Here is an 18,471-nt window from a genome sequence, read left to right as displayed (position 1 = left end):
TGGATTCCTTGACAAACCAGGCAACTCCTCTTGATATTGACAGGAAGTAAATGGGCAGGTTAATGACACATGAAGCACCATTATACTTCTATATGAGGTTAAGTGATACCATACCATTTTTGAAAACATATGGGTGCTCCCTGCCTGTTTTTTTACTCCTATCCCTTTAGGGAAGAAGAAACATGAATCAAAACGCAACTGGAAGTTTTCAGCCTAACTGTAGGCAGGAGAGTTAAAGAAATGAAATGTAAGGAGACCTCATCCCCTATTTTAGAAACTGAAGCAAGTTCCAACTGATCTCTTCCAGATGAACAGAGAGCTTTTTCCAAAGAAAGTCTTGGCATGATACCATCCAACTGAAAGAATTTTAGAAACTTGGGGTGGGTTTTCAGAAATCTTGGGCTAGACAAGTCTTTCCTAGTGAGGTTGAATGGCAGAGCTTCTGAAGCCAACAGGGAAAATATTCTCAGAAACCCACACAGGAATCGGGAGAAGGAAACTAAGACTAAACAGTCATTGAACTATCTATTTTTTTTTTTTTTGAAAGGAATCATTTTGCCTGTGGCTCCAGATAGAGAAATATGTGCAGCAAAAAGCAATTTAATCTCCACAGGACAGTGTAGATCAGAAGTGCAGTCCAGAACAAGTGCATGCTGAGGAAGAAATATTCTGCTTACTAGGACTGGGAATTCCTTAAAATTAACTGAAGTGGCCTACAACCAGAGACTAATACTCCCAAGAGTTATTTGGGAATTACCACAAAGCACAGGCATGTTCAGTAGTTTATTCTTCCCAAATGTTTATGAGTCCTCTGAAGGTGGGTAACGATGTGTCAGCAGGGATGTGAGAAAACACTATTCAATCAACTAACTTTTCTAAAGCATAGAGGCCATATCATTCTACCATGCATGGAATCATTGTGAGTGAAATTATTGTGTTTGCTAGGCTGCGGGCAAAGGGATCACTCACACAATGATCAACTCTTGGGCTATTTGGAAAAGCTGGTCATCAAGAAGCAGGGCTTTCCTTCCTACCTTCTTTATGCATAAAGTACCTATGACTAACTGAAAGCCTTAGGAGATTCCTGGTGAAGTAGAACAGACCTAAAGCCAAACAGGAACATTCTATACAGACAGTGAAGGGAGGAAGTAATAAGAGATCTCAGTGGTCTTTCATTAAAGTCTTGGATTACAGCCCCACTCCACTGCAGCCCTTATGTTTTGTACTCTCCTTGATATATAACTGAGTGCTTAAATGGGGCTTGAACTCTTCCTCTTTCACCTAGTAACACAGCATAATGTTGAAGCAGGGTTTGGAACCTTCTTTACAATAACTGAATTCTCACTTTGGTATTCCAAACATCTCCTCTAATCCAAATTCAGGTAAACTGAACACACTTCCTATCTCAGTTTCCCCATCTATAAAATGGGGACTATACTTATTTGCTTACCATATAGGGTATGTCTGCGCTACAGCTGGGAGCAAACCTCTCAGTGGAGGTAGACAGACTTGCACTAGCAAACCTCAAGTTGGGAGCTTCAAAATAGCAGTGTGGATGTTGAGTCTCAAGATGATCCCTTAGTCTAAGCTCTGGTGGCTAGCCTGAGCCTCTGCCAGGGCTGCAACATCCAAGCTGGTATTTCGCACTAGCAGGGCTTGAGCTAGTAGTGTCTACGTGGGCTGGGAGGCTGGCTCCCAGTTGCAGCTGTCTGAGGATTAAAGTTTGTAAATTGTTGTGGAAATATAAAAAGCTACAAGTGCTAAGTATTATCACTATACAGAAAAATAAAGAAAACTGATTATTTTAAACAAGAAGTTTATTTAAACAACAAGACGCTTTACTTGAAGGGAAAACTATCTAGGATCAATGTTTTTTGGAGTAATTTACCCTTACTTAGACAGAGATTGCTCTACATGTAACAGCTACGTACAAAAAAGTTATAAAATCGTCCTTGGTTTTACAATGATAAAAGAAAAACATTGAAATTATCCAATCAAACGAAGTATGCAATGTTTTTGTTTGTCAACACTGAGAGCAAAATAACTTACTGGAATATAAAGATAAAAGTTGAAGGAGCATGCCACGATGGAGAAAAGGGGTATTTTCACAGAACCAGTTTTTTCCCCACCCCATCTCCATTCCATGTTGATCAAAACATACCATTGGCCATTTAGTTAAAAAAAATATGCATTGTGTCTGTGCACATACACCAGTTACTTTATGTACAATAGAAGGAAGAGGAAAAAAAGAGAGAAGAGAAAAAAACTATACTGCAGTAGTCAGGATGTGGCTGAACCAAGTCTCATTTTTCTAATTGTGAATGTGTCATCTGTGGGAGCACAGTTCTGGAGAGGAAAGTAGCAGGTTCTCTTTTTAGTAGACTCCTCCTGTCTGCTGCTGGAACACATCAATTGTATCTTCATCCTCCATTTCCAACTGCATCAGAAAGAAAGAACTGTTTTCAACTCTGATTAAATATTAGACATATTTGAAATGTTCTTAGTTTCACATCTTCACGTATACCTCTTACCACAACTTAAAATCAGAACAAATTCCCAACTTAATGCATTCACCCTACTTCCTAGGAACATTAAACTTAAAAAGTGATATAAAGAATGGTGGATAATTGACTATTTAAAATAAAGTAAGATCCACAAGTATACTGATCTGCTCCTCTCTAAGGACCTCATAGACATTACATTTTAATCTTCTTGCCTGCTCCATCAGACCACTTCATCCCTGCTATTTCCCTTAGAACACCACCTCTGTCCCACTTCGCAGTTGCTCAAATGCACAGCATCTGATTGGTTTAATCTACAGTACTAAAGAAAGGAAATTATGGCCAAAGTTCCTACATCCAGTAAGTAACAATAAAAAAAAAGAAAATCGGATACCAGTTATTAAGTACGAAGAATGTGATGATGATGATGATAGAGACTGTTTCTACACGTTGTATGGTAAAACAAACAAGTACCAGACTACTGAACTGCAGGCCATATTACTATAACAGTCTTTTCTATAATACAAGTCTCACAACTGGAACTCCTGGGCCCTTACAGGTATGTTTACACTGCAAAAAAGGCCCACGGGAGCAAGTCCGAGAGATCAGGTTTACAGTACATCAGAGCCACTGCAGCACTTCTAGCGTAGTTCTAAGGGCCAGATTCTGCATCTATCGGAAGTCCACAGTGTTCGCTGTTTTCAGTAAACTGATTTAGCTTTAACATAGCATGCATGGAGAGGAGTACAAACTGCATATGATTTTAATTCTCAGCATTTCAGGTTCAACCAGAAGTTTAAACTTAAAAAGCTAAGGCGGCATATTCTTTGAAGTGAAAGTCTGGAAACAACAAACCTATGACAACACTGGCAAAATTGTGAAGTCCCTTATTTACCATGAGATGGCATGCTGAAAGCGTGAACTTTAAACAGCACGCAATTCAGGGCTAACTGTTTGTATGCAACTATGCAGAACACTCCCAAAAGACATTCTTGGGCATCACCAATTACTGCCAGGGTGAACCAGCATCCTACATTATTGGGTCTGATTTTTGTTTTTAAACTTACATACTTCAATCAGCCCAACATTTGGTAACATTATATTACTGAGATACGAACAAACTAGAGATGCTGGACAATAATTTTCACATTGCAGCATACAATTCTACAATGCAGAACTGTCACCTGCCAGGCCTGTCTATATCCTAACAAACATTAAAATTATTATTTGAAGAATGCCTATACTTACCTGGCAGGACTATTAGCCCACCACAATCACTGTAATCCATAAAATAATATCCTTACAGGGCTTAGGATCCGTAGAAGCTGTAAATCAACTTATCTGGCACTGTGGTGGTATAAATCTAATGTTCTAGATGCAGAATACAGTGTTATTCTATTCCCAGTAGTTCTGAACTAGTTACTGTAAAAGTCTGAAGTTAGAACTTGACCATTGGTATATTACTTAAGCATTAATAGTTACATGGTTGTTTCTCTTTAGCAGTAGTGTTATATGCAACTATTAACTCCTGCAGCAAGCTTTAAATATAAATGTTTACCTGTGCAGGTGTATCTGTTTCATTGATTGGCTGCCCATCGAACCGGAATCTGATTTGCCTCATTGACAAACCCTGGCGCAAAGGGAAATAAGTGATGTGTTAAAACACTGTTCAGTCCTCACTTTGACTTGTAACTGGAGCTATGTTTTGATTATGACCTGCTTTGAATGACAAATTGCAACATGTCTAGTTTCTAAAAAAATGCATCATTGTCCCTACTAACTAGACATTAAATAAAGTGTACTAGAAATCCCAAATCAAGTCCTGAAGACCAGAAGCCACTGAAAAAATTTTTTGTTTACAAGAATTTTAAATAATTCAGTGGAAGGAAAGTTAGAAGTAGCACTTTGGGTGGCAAGTGTCACAAGGGGAATAACATCCCTGCTCAAATGTTATCGCAGCTTGATTTCACTTTCTCTAAAAGCAGCAACATTCTATGACCCCTTTTCTTCTCATAGAAAGCCCACATCAATCTGTTAGTCTGAAGTGACTCAATAAGTAGCTGATTAATCCTGAATGGTTACTTTTGGAATTAATTTAAACTTCCAGCATCTAATGCTGATATCAAGTCTAACCTCCTTATTGAATTTAAGGGACACATGAGATGAAATTACAGAACCTGGATTATTTAGAACACACACAAGATGAGAAACCAGTAGAATGAACCATTTACAGAGAGCAAATGAAGTTAGGTTTTAAGGGAGTCATCTACTTTCAGAGGGAGACTACCCAGATAATAGAAATTTCTTAATTAAAATTATCTTATCACTTTCACTAAAATCATTTGGTAACTCTTTCCATCCCTAGAAATATTCTCATTCTCATGTGGGCTCATAGCTAGTTTGTTTTCACTTTAAGTAGTAATCACAACTCTGCACGTTGTTTCCAAAGAGCTTTACAAACTAAACTTAACAGCACCCTTCAGCTGGTCTATCCTCATTCTGCACATAGAGAAAGATTAAGGGTTGGTCTTCATTTAAAACTTACAGCAGCATCCTGCTTTGAGCAGGGAGTTGGACTAGATGACCTCCTGAGGTCCCTTCCAACCCTGATATTCTATGACTATGTCTGTCAGGGTGTGAAAAAGCCACACCTCTGAGCAACACAGCTATGCTGACAAAACTCCTTGTGTAGATGCAACTATGCCGAGAGAAGAGGGCTTCTGTTAGTATAGCTAACATTGTCTGGGGAAGTGATGTTCCTACAATAACCTGTAACTCCTTCGTCAGTGTCCACTATGTCTAGTAGAGCAAACATAGCCCAAATGAGTGAGGAAAGGATACGGTCAATAGCAGAGCTCTGTTATCTCTGCCTCCCAGTTCTGTCTAGTTTTCCTGTAGGAGTCCTAGACATTCATCAAGATTATTTGTTTTTCAAGTGAGGTTAATGTGGTGGAAGGTGCTGGACTGACAGCCCTGATGAATTAAATCCTCAGTTAGCCCTGGAACAGATATAGGAGAGGAAATAGAAATCGGTTTTATTAAATTACTTGTTATGGGTGGCTTGTGTTGCCAGGAAAGATGTTTTAGCAAGAACATTCAATTAGTAAAATCTTACCAACTATAGTTCACAATGAAGGAATCTCCCCACTAGGGGAGCATCTCATCTTGAAGGACTGAAATAAGTCTTCAGATTCTGGTACTGTTCATCCATAAGTTCACATAAGTTTAAGATATAAGCCTGTAGCTGACCAAACAGCAAAATGGCTCCAGAACCCTCTGCTGCACAAAGGAATTTGGTTCAAACTCCAGTGTCAAAGGACAGAGTGCTGCATATAGGCAACTTACTCAGCCCTTGGGATGAAGTAACTGGTGTTGCCGGCCTCTTTAGGAAATTATGTCTAGTTACTAAAATAGAGTATTTGAGGGGAAGGACTAACAAGAGGTGAAAACTGGAGGCTCCTCCCAAGAGGAAAAGAACGTACTACTTTCTCTGATGTTGTGGATCTTATATGTTGCATTCTGAAAACGTTAAGTTATTTTGTAGTGGTCCTGGCAATTTTGTACTGGTCCAAAGTGAGACTTAACAGAAAAGTGCGCATTTGAGAACTCCAATCTCACAAAGATATGGATTTTTCTGCACTTCAATATATTGGAACAATTTCCAGTAATGCATTCTTCTCAGAAACAATGATGCTCAATAGTCTTGATCTTCTGAACCTATAGCTGAAGACTATTATATACACTACATGACTTCCACTCTTTAAAGTTATCTAGTCCTCTGCACTGACTAGTTTTTGTGTTTCCTCAATATGCATGAGTTTTTTTTGCTTCAACTTTATGTTTCTTAGCCAAAATTTTCAAGGTTGGGAGTCTACAGATAGGCACATAAGTTTTCATTTTTAGAAGTGCTAAGGATTCACAGTCCTCAGTGACTTCAGATGGAAGTTGTGGGATCTATGAAAGCACCTATGAAAAATCTGCCCACCTGTTTAGACACTTAAATGGGTATTTATTTTTAGGTCTTCAAGTTTGAAAATCATTACCCTTGACTTGTGAACCTTTAAAAATAGTTGCTTACCTCATTTCCTATTGTAAAACAGGATTTTGGATGTTAGTTTATTCAAAATCTGGCTTCTGCTCATTGCAAAAATTGCCTAAATCCTAGTACTCATCCTGCCTCAGAGTGAGGGATGGGATAGATGACGTCTTAAGGTTCCCTCCAGCCCTAAATTTCTAGGATTCTGATGGATTTTTTTTTCTATGGGAAAGCCAGAGTTTCTCGCATGAATTTTAATTAAAGAAATATAAACTCAGCAATCATTTTATACTAATTAATTTGCATATGAATGATACTTTCCAGACATAATTAATACTACCTTTCATCCAGAATTCTCAACACATTTTACAGCAGTTTGATATACCTCACAACACACCATGAAGGAGGTGATATCCATATTTTACAATGGAGAAAACTGAGGTCAGATAACTTACCTAAGATAACAATAAGCCATTGACAGGGCTAGGAAAAAAAGACAGACTCAACCATTCACTAATTTATCCTCATAAAACCAAGTGGGGTAAGAAAGGTGTATGGACGGCACGCCTTCCCTTACATACTGAGACAGGGTGCTTATAATGCAGTAGTATTCCTAAGTCAAAGTATGCACCATTCAAAATGATCTCTGATTCTGACTGTCAAGTGCAGTTGTCACTCAAACCAAATCCATTCTCACCATTAAGCAAGTCTGCTGAACTCATCCTGCATAACATCTAGGTTTCCTGAGGCTCCCAAGATTAGCTCAAATCCAGACATGGAGAAAAATACATTATAAGCACCTTTGTTCATATGTTATACTTTGAAATCATACAACTAAAGCAGAATAATTTAAATAAGACAATAGCTTTCATTTGATCTGATTGTATAAATCCCTTGAAATAATCCCATTTTAGCATAAGAATGACAGAATTGCTAGTTTTAGGCCTGGTCTACACAGTATCAATGTATCTATTTCAGGCAGGAGTCTGATTTTTACTGAAATTGTTATACTAGCACAGCATGCAAGTGCATAGAGTTAGAAGTATAAAGGTGTTAAAGCAGTACAGCTCGTGTGTGCAAGATTAAGTTAATGCTGAAAACAAGCCTTTTCGAGAAGGGACTTTTAAAAAAATACATCCATGAGAAACTTCTGGACAAAGCATCACAGACAACTTTTTCCACAACTATGGCAAAGAGAAAAAATATATATATATAGATGTTAGTAAATTTCCTAAAATAAGATGATCTTTCAAGCTCTAGGCATTCAACTCATAAAAAAAATAGCTTCTCTGGCGTCATTCTTATTTCTGCAACCACTGTTTGAAAACTCCTTTCTTCCAATATCTTTTTGCAAGTTAGAGGAAGGCTCAGTTGTTTGCATGGTATCAGAAGACTTGTTTACTCAGATGAGTTACTTAATCCACTAGACAACTAATTCACTAGAGCAGAGGTTCTCAAACAGTGGTCCATGAGCTCCAGTCAGGTGGCCCGCAGATAGTTCCCTCTAAGGTGTGTGCCTGGGCAGCCGTACATGAATGAAGGGCCACCCACCTAATTAGGTGCCTGAACCCTGGAGAAGATGCACATGCAAGGTGAGGTGGTGGCCTTGGGGGAGAATAGCAGGTAGGCAGGAGGGGGAAGTGGTGTGAGAAGAGGAGGTGGGGGAATTTTGGAGTGCAGGGCTGCAGCGGACAGAGGTGGAGGCAACTTTCCCCAGCTCCAGGGCTGCAGCTGCCGGGAGAGAGACTTCCTTTTTCCCAGCCCCAGCTCAAGGGCTGCCGTGGCAGGGGAGAAAAGGCACATCCATCACATTAAAAAGGTAAGACTACTGATATTAAAATATGAGTTGTGTGCTTTTATTTGTAGAACAAAAAAATGTTTATTAAGGTTTTTTTTTTTATATAACGCTTTTATCCAAAGCACTTTACAATAGTTAGCTAATGGTACAAACAACATTTGGAAAGATCATTAAGTGGTCTGCTGAAACCCTCAGCAATTTTCAAATGGCCCACAAAAGAAAAAAGAAAAAAGTTTGAGAACCGCTGCACCAGAGAAAATGAAGCAGAAAATGTGGACTTCATGATCACTCAGCCCACCCCCATACAGTTTTACATTTCAAAGAAATCTATCACCAGCCATTGGCACTTTCCATCTCAGTACAGTAAAACTAAGGCCATAAGTCAGAAGTCTGAGATAATAAGATCAAGAACAAACAAACAACTGTTATAAAAGTTACCATTATTACTGTTCAACTGCCTAGCCACACTTCCTTCTACCACACCCTCTCCATGTTTTGGGAGATAGCAATATTAAAGCTGCCTTCCAACAAGAGGGGGCTGCAAAGGAGACTTTATACAGATAATTTAACTTTATTTTAACCATTTCTTGAAAACTTTCTCCCAGTCTATTGAGCAACAGACCATTGAAGCAGTACATAATCTGCAACATGATGAGTTTTCTTAAATATGCAATACTGTGATAAGACATTTACTGCCCTCATCCACCTTAATGAAGATGACCCCTCTTATGTGCATTGCTTCCTTTAGTGTTCACACAAGCACCTCACCTGTCGTTCACAATAGGCTTTCATTAGTTTATTAAGTGGCGTGTGCCTCTTAATCTTAAACTGCACCACAGACCCATCTTGCCCTGCCACCTTCAGATTAATGTGGTCATTGTTTTCAGTCTTCACTCCTTCCTGTTGAGGAGAAAAGAAAGAAAGGAGAGATATGATTTAAAAAAAGTATGAAATAAGTTAACATTTTACCATATGGCAACAGGCCTTTACAGAGGAGCAAAAGTACTCTACAAGCATCACACTTATGAAATAATGCTAGTGTCTTTCAATTTTCCTAGTGCGAAATTCTTCCTAATTTGGAAAAGCAAAAACCCAACAGTATCGAAATTAACAAATTCTGTCAAGGTCTACTGAAATTAATTAGTACAAACAATGGTGATGGAAGATAAATCTGAAAGGAAGACAGACACATGCTAGATGTTTAACTGGAAAAATTATTCAAAGCTAATGAAATAAGAATATTGTTGTCACATGCTTGTATACAACAGTACATTTTATCCTTTTAAAGAAAACTAAATTTACATTTAGGATTGTAATCTCAAATATCCTATAAAAATCTCTCTCACTTTATTTCAATTTAGCCAGTGAAGCTATTTTTGCAATTTACAGATTACAGGAAAGTTTAAGTTTAACTTCAATACCACAGCTCTCAAAAGGAAACAAGTTCTGACCCTGCATCTTGTTAGACTTCCATGAGAGTCCTATAAAGTGATTAAGTCCTGAAACTAGCAGCTTTACCCTTTTTTAAACAAGTAGAAATAAAAATTTAAACCTTCCACTTCAATAAAAACATTACACATAACTAATGCAAAAACTACTTTAGATTTTTTTTTTTCATACATTGATAGATTCTAAAGGCCAGAGGGGTCCACTGTGATCATCTAGTTTGGGCTCCACAGGCCACAGAATTTCCCCAAAATAATTGCTAGAGTTTATCTTTTGGAAAAAACACCCAACCTTGAGTTAACAATTGTCAATGATGGAGAATCCACCATGACCCTCGGTAATTTGTTTCAATGGTTAATTACTCTCAGTTAAAAATGTATGCCTCATTTCCAAATAATTTGGGGGCAGAATGGGGAGGGCACTCTTTAACACGGAAGATAAAAAGCTACCCAGTGCAATAACACAACAGTAGTCAGTTCAACCTAAGCATCTGTCCTTCGGATATAGACAGCTCTGAGGCCTTTGCCTTTCACAAAAAGGCAATATCAGAGGCACTGATCACAGGGAGCTGGGTTCCAGCTTCACCTCACTGTTAGGCCAAGTCCTCCCAAATCCAGCCTCGCATAAGATTTCAGAAGACAACAATGTGCAAACGGGAAGGGGGGGCGGGCAGGTCTGCATGTGACAGATACTCCAGCAAAAAAAAAAAGAAAAAAAAAGGGGGGGGGCGGGGGACGAGAAGAGAGAAAGAACCACAACCTGCTGCCTAGGGAGAGCCACACTCGGAGCCCCGGAGGGGAAGGAGGATGGGTCCTTTAAACGGGAGAGGCTTTTTTGGCGCCTCCAAACTCTATTTAAAATGAAAACCCAGCAGCAGGGACTCGCAGGCTGCTCCCCTCCCCGCCGCCAGGCCGCTCAGAGCCTCAGGATACCGGCCCAGGGCAGGGGGCGCTGGGCAGCAGGAGGCACAAAAGAGCAGGGCTGGGAGCGCCGCGCTATTTCAGGGTCCCTCCTCCCCAGGGGAGGCCAGGGCCGGGCCGAGCTGCCCCGCTCTCAGAGGGGGAGGGCTGGGAACTGGCTCAGCTCAAGGTAGGCGAGGGATGCTGCAGCCCTCCTCCCCCTCCAAAGCCAGGCCCGGGCCCACATGGGCGGAGGGGTGGCGCGCAGATCCAGCCCCTCGGGGAGGCGGGGGCCGCAGCCGCGCTTGGGCCTGCGGAGGAAGCACAGCTCCAGTTTGCCCCGCTGCGGCCCCCAGGGAATCCCCTGGAACGGAGCCAGATCCTCCATCGGGGGAAACAGCGGGAGCGGGGCGGGCGGCCCTGCGGGGGCCGGAAAACGCAGCGCGAAGGCGGCCGGGCCTGGTGCGCAGGGGGGAGGAAAATGGCGCGCAGAGCCGGCGCGGCAGAGTCGGGGCTGTTCCCCTGGTAGGCCAGGCCCGGGCCTGGCCTCTCCTTGCCCCCGCCCGGGGGTTCCTCCCTCACCTTGGGCTTTTCGTCGGCCATGGCAAGGCAGCAGGGTCCGGGCTGCTCCGAGCGCTTCACAAAGGGGGGAGAAAGACCGAGCGAGGCGAAGAGAGACAGAGGGGGAGGCTGGGGTGAGCGCGCACGCACTGCCGCGGGACCGCGCTTTACCCTGCGTGCGCGCGCCCGTGCCGCCCCCCAGCCCAGGCCCCATTGGGTCCGGCCGCCGGGAGCGCGCCGATCCGTTACATAACACGGCCGAGAGAAGGAGCGTGCGCGCGCACGGGTATCTCCCAGCCCTGCGTGCGCGTCCCCCACCCCGCCGGGCGCAATGGGCTGTGCCGTGCCCGTGCGGAGTGTATTGTCCTCTCAAAATGGCCGCCGGTCTGCGGCTACGGCCTCCATTTGCCCAGGTGCCCCACTACACATCCCTCTGCCGTCCCATAGCAGCCTTCCTCAGCTTTGGGCACTGTGCATGTCAGGGCCTAGGTGGGCCCCCCTGAACTCCCCTAGATACGTGCCAAGGGGGCCCCTAAGCAGGGCCTCCTGGGCCCCACACCTGACAAGTCACTCCAAGGGTCACCACCTCCCCTCATATACTTCCCCTTCTGGGTGCACACGCAGCCCCTGCTGCTAATGTATCCCCAGCTGGCATCCTAGCCCTATTTCTACTGTGGCCCTCATACACTGCCATATGTCCCATACCCCCTTATTCAGCCCTTTTGCACAGCACAGCGTAGGCGTTCAATTCTCCACCCTCCCCTGTCTTTGCTGCACAGTCCTCTGTATGCCCCCTTGTAAACCCTCAGACCGTTCTGCCTCTCAGGTACAACTGCATCTTCATATATAGGTATTGTACACCCTTACCTGCACTTTCTTATATGCCACCCTGTAGCCACATCTGGAGCACCACACAGTCCCTGGCCTTTGGAGATATCAGCTCCCAGCCACCCCTTTGTGCTTCTTCCATATAACTTTCACTCAGGCCTTGTCTACACTAAAACACCTCAACTGCACCGGCTGTAATCCTCCTCCCCAAGAGCCAGTAACACTTAACAGAAGAATTCTTCCATCAAACTGGTGCTGGTTACAGGCAGGGTTAGCTACATTTCTCAAGAGGTGTGGATTTTTCACACCCCTAAGAGACATAGCTATACCGATGTAAAATCCTAATGTAGACCAGGCCTTGTGTGCCACTTCGTGGTTGTAATGCTATCATCCTTCCCATTTACTCCTATATTATTCCCCCACACTCACACAGTATTACCACCTGGGGCAGCAAACTCCCTACATAGTATGAGTACACTGATCCTCTTCAAACCTTCTAGTCCAATGATTCTCAAACTTTTTTTTCACAAATCACTTGAAAATTGCTGAGGGTCTCAGCAGACCATTTAATGATCTTTCCAAATGTTGTTTGTACTGTTAGCTAATTATTGTAAAGTGCTTTGGATAAAAGTGCTATATAAAAAAAATCAACTTTTTTTTGTTCTACAAATAAAAGCACACAACTCATATTTTAATATTAATAGTCTTACCTTTCTAATGCGATGGATGTTCCCTCTCCCCTCTGCTGCGGCAGCCCTGAGCTGAGGCTGGAAAGGAGAGGGGGTGTCTCTTCCCCGCCACAATGCCGAGTCTGGGAAGGAGGGCTGTCTCTCCCCGGCAGCCAGTCCTGGAGCTGGGGAAAGTTGCCTCTTTCTCTGGCCGCCACAGCGCTGCACATCCTAAATTCTCCCCACCCCCCGCTATTGCCCCCCAAGTTCACCACCTCACCTTACATGTGCATCTTTTCCAAGGTCCAGGCACTTAATTAGTGGAGCCACATCTGCATGCCTCCACTAATTAGGTGAGTGACCCTTCATTCTCTCATGTGCGGCCACCCAGACACAAACGTGAGAGGGAACTAGCCACGGACCACCTGAATGGAGCTTGCAGACTACTGGTGGTCTGCTGACAATGTTTGAGAACCTCTGCTCTAGTCTCACCCTATCCCATTGCTAGTGAAGGGTCCAATACATTATATAAAATGTTTATAAGGAGCTAGCTCAATTGTGAAGGACAGAACTCTCCCACATGAAGGAAATCTGGGCTGGCTTTCCTCTCAAGAAATTGTAGGCATAAATCAAATTTGGTGAGGTTAATTCTTTCAAATTTAGTAGCTGCCACTAAAGTCATGGGGCCTGTCCTGCCTGTACACCCAAGGCAGTATCTGACTCAATTTCAAAGACTTTATTTTTCAGATCCTTGAACTGGGGAAGAATATATGATACTTGGCAAAATCACTTGATAACAGATATACTGGGACTAATGCAAAGTATTCTGTTGTGAATCCTATTGATTATTTGATCCTTTCAAGTCATTGCTGCTGTATTTAAAAATATCCAGGGATATTCACGTGTTTCATATCCAGCTACACATCAGAGAACCAATGATACCTCAGTATATTTTGCTGGATCCAAAGGGTTCACAGTGACTGTTGTCACACATGCCATATGGAAATTCATCCAAGAATTTATCGAGGTGATGGGGGACACCCATGGCATTGATGTTAGCACGTGTGAGACCTTCAGCTGATAGTCTCAGGCTGTTGGATAGGTTCCATCAAAGCTGTTCTGGAGTCTTTACAGTTTAGGTATTGCTAATGCAACTGTTTTCATCATATCCAACTGTTTTCAACACATACTTGCGCTATGAAGCAAAAAAAAGTGTACTTTTTAATTCATAAAGTTTATGGGAGGTGCATTTTAGAAGCAGATACATGACAAAAATTGCACAGACTAAACATTAAAAGTTGTGTAATGTCAAATAAGAGAACTTTGATTCACGAGCAAAACTCAACCTTCCTTTCAGATTTTCCCAGTATTCTTTCACCATGGATGCTGCTCCCCTTTTCCCTTGTCTTTTGCCATGGATTTTTCTTCCCTAATATTAGTCCCTTCTCAAAGCCCATCTAACTTAGCCTTACACAAGGTTGGCTGGAAACTGAATCCTCACACCCACTTGTCACCAGTTGTCTAGAAATTGAATCTTCACACTGACCTGGGTTCAAGAGTTTGAAGTCATCACAGGGTGTCAAATCTACAAGAGGGACTTGGCCTATTGATTCACATACTATGTGGATTGACTGACCACTACCTGCATTCAGTGGAGGGAACATAAATTTGCCTTAGGTGGAGCTGCATTATAGCCTGGCCTCCCATGCACTGTAACATTTCCACTCTATATCACAGCACTTATAGTTGGAATCTAATGTCATATACCATGCAACTTTCTGGTCTCAACAATCTATTCCTTTCCATGTTCAAGAAGCCCAACATGGCGCCTCCATAACATGATTATAACATGGCTTGGATACAAACACAGGAAAGACCAAACTGTATTTGAACACTACCAATGTACTATTCAGGCTGTAATCTGCTATGGAACACTGCATTCAGTTCTGGGCAACATATTCTATCAGAAAGATACTGGCTAACTGGAGGGAGTCAGAGGTTGAATTGGGAAGGGAACGGAATTGAGACACTCTTTCAAGCCGTATCTGCTTGAGGCACAAACACTCCACTCACAATAGATAGAATAGTTATTGTAGGAAGATCTGCCCATTATGTGTTTAGATCAGAAGTTAGTTAATCTTTTTTGTTCCTTGTTTGTATATAGCGACAAGCACAAGGGGATCCTGGGACTCTTGGGTGGGGGAGGGGGTCTACAATACAAATAAACAAAATAATCCTTATGCTTCAGTCTATACTCTATTGAGATGACAAGAGGAAGTTCCTATCTCAACTACTGTTCCACGCTTTCTGTCAACTAGTCAGTCTGAAGATTATCTTAGTAATCAAGCACACCAGACTCGTAGGGTTTTTTGTTTTTTATTAAACAAAAGATTAGATTCTGGAACACAAGATGACCAGGTCTACAAAAGGTACAGTTCGCAAAGATGCTACAAGCTGATGCAATTCAACTGCTAGAGACAGTTGAGTTTCAGGATGCCAGAAGGGTTAACATGCAAGGAATAATTTAGAGATAAAAGGGAAGGCATAATAAGAGTCCACAAATTCTCAGAGGATACCAACACTAAGGAGGGAACAGAATTCTTTAGTGGTGTACAAAACTGTATCTACTATAGAACCTCTATGAACAGAAATTCCTTGCTTGAATAAAAAGAGCAGAGCAGTAGAATACTACCAACCACCTGACCAAGATGGTGATGATGTGACTGTGAAATATGCAGAGAGATTAGAGAGGCTACAAAAACAAAAAACTCAGTAATAGGAGATTTCAGCTATCCCTATATTGACTAGGTACGTATCACCTCAGGACCAGCTACAGAGATAAAATTTCTAGACTATATTAATGACTACCTCTTGGAAGAGCTAGTTCTGGAACCCACAAAGGGAGAGGCAATTTTTGATTTGTCCTAAGTAGAGCATAGGATCTAATCCAAGAGGTGAATATAACAACCACCCAGCAATAGCAACCATAATACAATTAAATTTAACATCCTTGTAGAGGGGGAATACCAAATAAACCCACCACAGTAGACTTTTACTTCAAAAAGGGGAACTACACAAAAATGAGGAAGCTAGTTAAATAGGAATTAAAAGGAACAGTCACGTGAGTGAAATGCCTACAAGACACATGGAAACTATTTAAAACCACCACAATAAAAGCTCAAACTAAAGGTATACCGAGATTTACCTGTAATCTAGATTTTCGGAGCCCAGGATGAATTTGCAATGTTGGTAGTTATTAAAAACTAATATGTACTTGTAAATTAATCAGATTTGACCTAGAAGTCAGAGACAATCAGTGAGAGTCATAAAATGGTATTTTTATAGGGTCAAATTTCAGATGGAACCATACTTTAATGCTTCATGTGATTAGCCAATGTTCAGCCATAATAACTTTTTAATAAGGAAATTTGAAACACTAAATAGAGACCTCTTCACAACCAGATCTCAGGATCTCTATGCCATCCTCAGTTTCCCTGACCTCTCAGCTGCTTTTGACACAGTCTACCCTGCCTTCCTCCTCCAAATCTTCTCTTCCTACCTCTGTGGTTGTACCTTCAGCAGCCCCTCTTACCACCCTGCTCCCCTAACTCCTTCCTACTCTCCATTTGAACAACACAGTTTTCATGTTCTCTTCTCTTTACACTCCTTGGGTGACCTCTTCTACTTGTACAGTTCCAATTATATCAATGACTTGAAATTCTATCCTTCCATTTCTGACCTGACTCCCTCAATCCAATCCACACCTGTCTCTCTCTGATAACTCTTCCTGGGTATTTCATGTCAACTTAAATCCATCCCAGTTAAAAGTGAACACATTTTTTTTAATCACCACCTCTGTCACTACGAAAACACAGCCACCCTCAGACCACTAACTTTGGAGAGAGGGGCAGGAGAGATGCATTTTTATCTCCTTTGCTATCCCTTGGCCCACATATCCATGCTGTCTCTAAATATCACTGCTTCTTCCATAACATTTCTAATATCCTTTCTGTCCACACAGCCAAAACTCTTGTTCAGGCCCTCATCTCCAAACTTGATTCCTCATTTCTGACCTCCCAAAACCATCACCTCATTTCTGTCCATACAAAACACAGTTGCTAAGATCATCTTTCTTACCATGGGACCTCTCCCCAACCCCCATTCCACTGCATAAGGTCAAGCTTCTTGTTCTCATCCAAACTAGTCACATCTTTGCCTCTCCCTACTTATCTGCCCTTCTGCTCTGGCAATGCTGCCTTAACCTGCTCCCTATTTGTTTCTCCTACAAACGATTTTTGTACTTTCTTCCATACAACACCCTAGCCATGAAAGAACTTGCTTGAACTGTGATGTCAGTGGTACTTGTTCTGGTGTAGTGGCTGAATCTGCTCTTGAAAGTTAACATTTAAAGAATGATGCAAAGTTGATACTACAAATCATTAGAAACATTACATGGCCATATACATGGCCATTGTCATCCATGAGCACTAACCATGAAACTCAAACACTTTTTAAAAAACCAAGGACATTCACAGACAAAAATAATATTTACAGAGTTTAACTTGAGAGAATATATTAGTAGTTTAAAGGTAAAAGATATTAGAGGGATGTGCTGTAATTGTGCCAGAATCAAGCATTATAAACTCAGGAAATCAACCTAGAGCTTGGGCTGCCAATGAGCTAGGAGCCATGCAAGCTGCTGAGGAGTCAAATAGTCCAGGCTCCTTTGTAGCCCCACCAAATGGGCTGCTGAGTAGCCAGGTGGGTTCGCTGGTAGGAAGCCAGTCAGGTTTTTCTGTCAGAACCTTCCCTGAATTTCATCAGAACTTTGCTGGAATTGAACTGCCTCCATGGAATGTTTTGTTTTTGATGAATCAGCAAATTCTGATGAAAAGATGTTTTATTGGAATTTTTATGACCAGCTCTGCTAAGGAGTGGAAATACACAGTTAAGGCACCGAAATAACCTTAATTCTGCTCTCTGCTGACACCATAAAGGGAAAAATTTTAACACGTCTTTAAAAAAATCAGTTTAATCTAATCATAGAATATCAGGGTTGGGAGGGACCTCACAATGTCATCTAGTCCTTGCTCAAAGCAAAACCAATCCCCAGACAGATTTTTGCCCCAGATCCCTAAATGGCCTTCTCGAGGATTGAACTCACAACCCTGGCTTAAGCAGGACAATACTCATCTGGGACCAAAAACAAAATACCTTAACCATACCTGTAGTTATTGCATAATGTCACAACAAGACAGAGTTAAGTTTATTTCCATACATGGCTTGTTTAGAAATTAAATGTTCTCATTTCAGTAAGGGCCATAGATATCACTCTGTCACATGCCCTTTACAAATGTGCTGTACAATCATATGCTCATCTCATCAACATCAGAGAAAGATGTTATATTGTTCTAAAGGGCAACAAAAATACCCTTATCTTTCCTTAAGTGTGGTGCCCATACACTCTTGTTAATACACCTTAATGATTTTAGCCTTTTTTTGCATCTGCATCACTTTACTGACTCATTCAATTTGTGATCCACTATAACCCCCACCTTTCACTTTGCATTAATTCTAGTTTTGTGCATGGACACTCCAAACCTTCATCATTCACAATCAGGACCACCCCCGCCCCCAACTTTATGAGATTGGTTAGAAAGTTGGAGATTTAAAAAAACTAATAAATCAGTTCATTTTTCAACAAACTTCCAATTTTCCAGAACACAATGTTTTT

At 41.7% G+C, this 18,471-nt stretch overlaps 1 protein-coding gene across 1 annotated transcript; it reads right to left on the bottom strand.

Annotated features, from left to right (window-relative positions):
* Nucleotides 1-1,799: 1,799 nt before the first annotated feature.
* SUMO2 (small ubiquitin like modifier 2) lies at nt 1,800-11,417 on the bottom strand. The gene is made up of 4 exons (XM_032792949.2): nt 11,263-11,417; nt 9,104-9,235; nt 4,060-4,131; nt 1,800-2,437 (listed from the first exon to the last, which is right to left on the bottom strand). The coding sequence occupies exons 1-4, from the start codon at nt 11,281-11,283 to the stop codon at nt 2,375-2,377; spliced, it is 288 nt and encodes a 95-aa protein (XP_032648840.1). The 5' UTR covers nt 11,284-11,417; the 3' UTR covers nt 1,800-2,374.
* Nucleotides 11,418-18,471: the final 7,054 nt, after the last annotated feature.

This window comes from Chelonoidis abingdonii, chromosome 13 (assembly GCF_003597395.2).
Source record: "Chelonoidis abingdonii isolate Lonesome George chromosome 13, CheloAbing_2.0, whole genome shotgun sequence".
Classification (NCBI taxonomy): Eukaryota; Metazoa; Chordata; order Testudines; family Testudinidae; genus Chelonoidis; species Chelonoidis abingdonii.
The sequence above is the reverse complement of the archived record's forward strand: the minus strand, read 5'-3'. Positions and strand labels throughout refer to the sequence as shown.